Source organism: Fulmarus glacialis, unplaced genomic scaffold, assembly GCF_000690835.1.
Source record: "Fulmarus glacialis isolate BGI_N327 unplaced genomic scaffold, ASM69083v1 scaffold544, whole genome shotgun sequence".
Lineage (NCBI taxonomy): Eukaryota > Metazoa > Chordata > Aves > Procellariiformes > Procellariidae > Fulmarus > Fulmarus glacialis.
This window is the reverse complement of record NW_009209722.1, coordinates 42,257-45,695: the sequence shown is the minus strand read 5'-3', so window position 1 is coordinate 45,695 and position 3,439 is coordinate 42,257. Positions and strand designations below refer to the sequence as shown.

The 3,439-nt window shown below is 48.0% G+C and overlaps 1 protein-coding gene across 1 annotated transcript in view; it reads left to right on the top strand.

The window, feature by feature from the left end:
* Nucleotides 1–3,439, top strand: part of DOCK11 (dedicator of cytokinesis 11) — a gene marked incomplete at both ends in the record, with an annotated part of 58,412 nt that overhangs the window by 12,928 nt on the left and 42,045 nt on the right. The window contains 3 exons of the mRNA XM_009576907.1: nt 1,409–1,618; nt 2,002–2,124; nt 3,126–3,208. Coding sequence (XP_009575202.1) covers nt 1,409–1,618; nt 2,002–2,124; nt 3,126–3,208 — 416 coding nt within the window. The remainder of the gene's footprint in view (nt 1–1,408; nt 1,619–2,001; nt 2,125–3,125; nt 3,209–3,439) is intronic.

The following is a 3,439-nucleotide window of genomic DNA, read 5'->3' as shown; positions in this document are numbered from 1 at the left end:
GGTTCAGAGGCATAGGGAATGGGGAGCATGTGTCTGCCACGTTCTGGGTCCCTGTGAAAGTCCTGTTGGTAAATGATTAAGCTCCATCTCCAAACCACTCACTGCTGTGTTTTATTTCATTTCCCCTGATGGGAGGGATTTCCCTGTTCTGAAACCTTCTTCTGACTCCCAGCTTAATTGTATTCACAGCCACTTTATAATATGCATTTGTTATTGTGCCTAAAAAGCTCTTTCTTGTATTTTCTGAGCCTCTGATGTCTGTAGACAGCTATTACCTCTCTCCTCAGCCTTTGTTCTGCAAGGCTGAACAGACCAGGCTCCTCCAGTCTTTCCTCCCAAAACATAATCCCTATTATCATGTCCTGCATTTGCTCTGGCTGGAGTCAAGCCTTTATGCAGGGGTGCCAGAGCAGCAGCTAGCATCGCAGGGGAGGCAGCAGCACTGGCACTGACCGATCTCTGCTGATGGTACTTTGTCTGATGCCTGTTAGAATTGCAAAGGCTGCTTTGTGATGGTTTCGTATTGGCAGCTCACAGCTAGTACACCAGGCTCATTCTCTTCGGTAACTCCCAGCAGATGAATGTGTTGCTGATAGCAGAGATGCTTGTTATTCATCGTTAATCAGGGCCAGAGTCAGACCTAATCAGCACATTTTTAGTATTGATGTAAGGCCTCCAAGTTATGCTGTAATGTCTCAGACACACTACACTCTTATCCTCAGGCTTTCACTTTTATCTTTACATGGACGCATGCCTGCTAGGATCTTTGAATTAAAAATACATGGAATTGTTGCCACTTGCCTTGTGCTGTCAAGGTCAATAGCTACAAACGAGTTGGCAGATTTTGCACATACAGTTCCTCAGGAGTGTTAGCCTTGTATTTGAGCTCTCCTGGCTGGGAGAGCTAACTGTGCTCCTGTGCCGCCCAGCATACAGCAGCTGAGGAACATTTTGAGTGTCTTGCAGAGCTGATTGACTTTGGACAATAAGTGAAGTGGTCTTTAGCATGTGAACATAAACATTCCGAAGTTGATTTCTTTCTCATTGCAAAGGATAAACAGCTCTAACTGATGGATTGGGGTCATCTTTTCTTCCTAACTTCATAGTTTGTAATTTATATAAAAAACCCTATGGATTTCATTCTTTATATGCCATTGATGGTTTTAAAGTAGCTTTGTTCAAATTGACTAGATCGAAATGCAAGAAGACGCAGGAAAAAAATGGTTTTATGTATTTATAAAGCAAAAAAACATAGATTGTCTGTAAGAATTCTGTAAAATGCTGATGTACAAAACTAAAGGAACAAATAGATGCAGAAGGCAAACCTAGCAGGGAACACAATGCATGTGAATACCCTTGAGCCTGTACCATGCATTTTTTTGACACATATATTCAATCAAATTTCCAGGTTGAGCCCTTTTTCCTAAGCTTGGCATTATTTGACCTGAAAAATAATTGCAAGATTTCAGCTGACTTCCACGTGGACTTGAACCCTCCGTCTGTCCGTGACATGCTGCTGGATAACTCTGCGTGCGGAGCAGAGGGCACCAAAGGACATTCGCCGGGCGAGAGCCTTGTGCATGGAGTCCCCGAGTCTTGCCTGCGCTACATAAAACGGGTGAAGAACTGACCTTCTCCTCTCATTCTGTATCTCCACTGAGGCTGTGGCTGTTCAGTAGTGTTGCGGTGTGTTGCTATCCACTGTGTGGAGAAGCAGAAGTCAGCTTTTGTCTTGAGCTGTGGGGTTTTGTCATGTTTTGGTCAGTGTCTCAAGCTGATTACCACTTCGGGCTCACTGGCAGTGATGGGCAAAGCACCAGGTAGAGTTTTTCATGACTTGACCATGCTCAAGCCTTGTGAGCCCCCATGGCCCATCCGCAGCAGCAACCAGAGCAGGATCTGTGCGGGTTGTGAGAGGGGACAGCGAGATGATTGGGGCCAAACCCAGCAGTGCGGGTAGGGTGTCCTGCTCTCTGACAGCCTACTGTCTGTCTATTGCAGGGGGTTTTCTCTGTGACCGACCCACATGTGGAGATCTTCCTGGTGGCCCGTGTGGAGAAGGTGCTGCAGGGCAGCATTACGCACTGTGCAGAGCCGTACATGAAAAACTCGGACCCGGGGAAGGTATTGGATGGGGCCGTGAGAGTATTTGCTTAGTGATGCTGTCTGCTGCTGCGGGGAGAAGTGTGGTGTGAAACATGGGTTGTTTCTGCTGCTCTTTAGCTGCTTGCTGGCAAATACTGGTCTTCATCCATTCTGCTACTTACGCTGTTCCCAGGGTAGCATCAGCTGGGCTGTCCTGGGAGAATCGGTTTCTTCCCCTGGAAGGAGGTAGAGGATTTTAGAAAGATCCAAGCAGTTGGGGCAGGGGGACCTTTCCCTGTTACACTTCAACAAGGCAAAGCCTGGGCTGGCAGCAAAAAAGTGGGATGCTTCATCCCCAGAGAAAGGGGCACTGCTACATGGTGCTACACACAGTCTCTTGGACTGCTCCGGGCTCACACCGGCTGGGAACAGCAATGTTTTAGTAGCAGCAGAACATGGGCTTCACCCTTTATTCTGCTTGCACTGCCTCTTCTTGCTCCGTGCAGAGTGCCATGATGATACGGGGCAACTTATGCAAAGGGTGGTCGTTGGTCCTGGTCCTGGCTGCGTCAGTCTCTGCGTGCCAGGTGGAGCTGATGCTGCCTTGCTGCAGCCAGTCAAAATTAGTCCCTGGAAAATCAGTGTATGGAAAACCTGGTATGTGATGGCATTCCCTCAGCACACTTTGTAAACCTGTACAGATGAGCCAATTACAGTCAGTTTTGGAAAATAACTACTAATACCCTTTGGAAAATAAAATACTAATACCCTGACAGTTTAATGCAGAATCAAGGGGAGTTTTAATATGACTGTGCCCACAATATGTTTGCTATTGCTTTACCAAAGTAATAAATGTGCACAGTGTGAAGTGACAGGGATGTCTATCGACTGTTTCAGCGGCTGTTGTGCTGTGTGCCTGAGGAGCTGTGCGTTGTGGGGTTCGGAGAGTTTCTTCTCCCTGGAGAGTGCAGTGCTCTTTACTCCTTTTCCAGGGCAGCGTGGAAGCCGTGGCACACGCTAACCTCTCTTGTGTTTTGCAGGCTGCCCAGAAGGTCCATAAGGTGGCCAAGCAGGTGTGCAGCCGTCTGGGGCAGTACAGGATGCCCTTCGGCTGGGCTGCCAGGTTAGTCACCTCGGACTGCGCTTCGGCCATGGTGGGAGCTGCTGCTGCGAGTTATCCAGGACACGATCCGGCCGAGTGGGCGAAGGGCCAAGTGACTGAAGTCAGTGAAGTCGCAGCCGAGGGCAGAATCTGGCTCCGATTCCCAAGACAGAATGGGGATTGGCCTGAAATGCTCTATCTAGAATTAGAAACAAAATATGAAAAAGTAAACAGTGCTGGGAAGACAGTAAC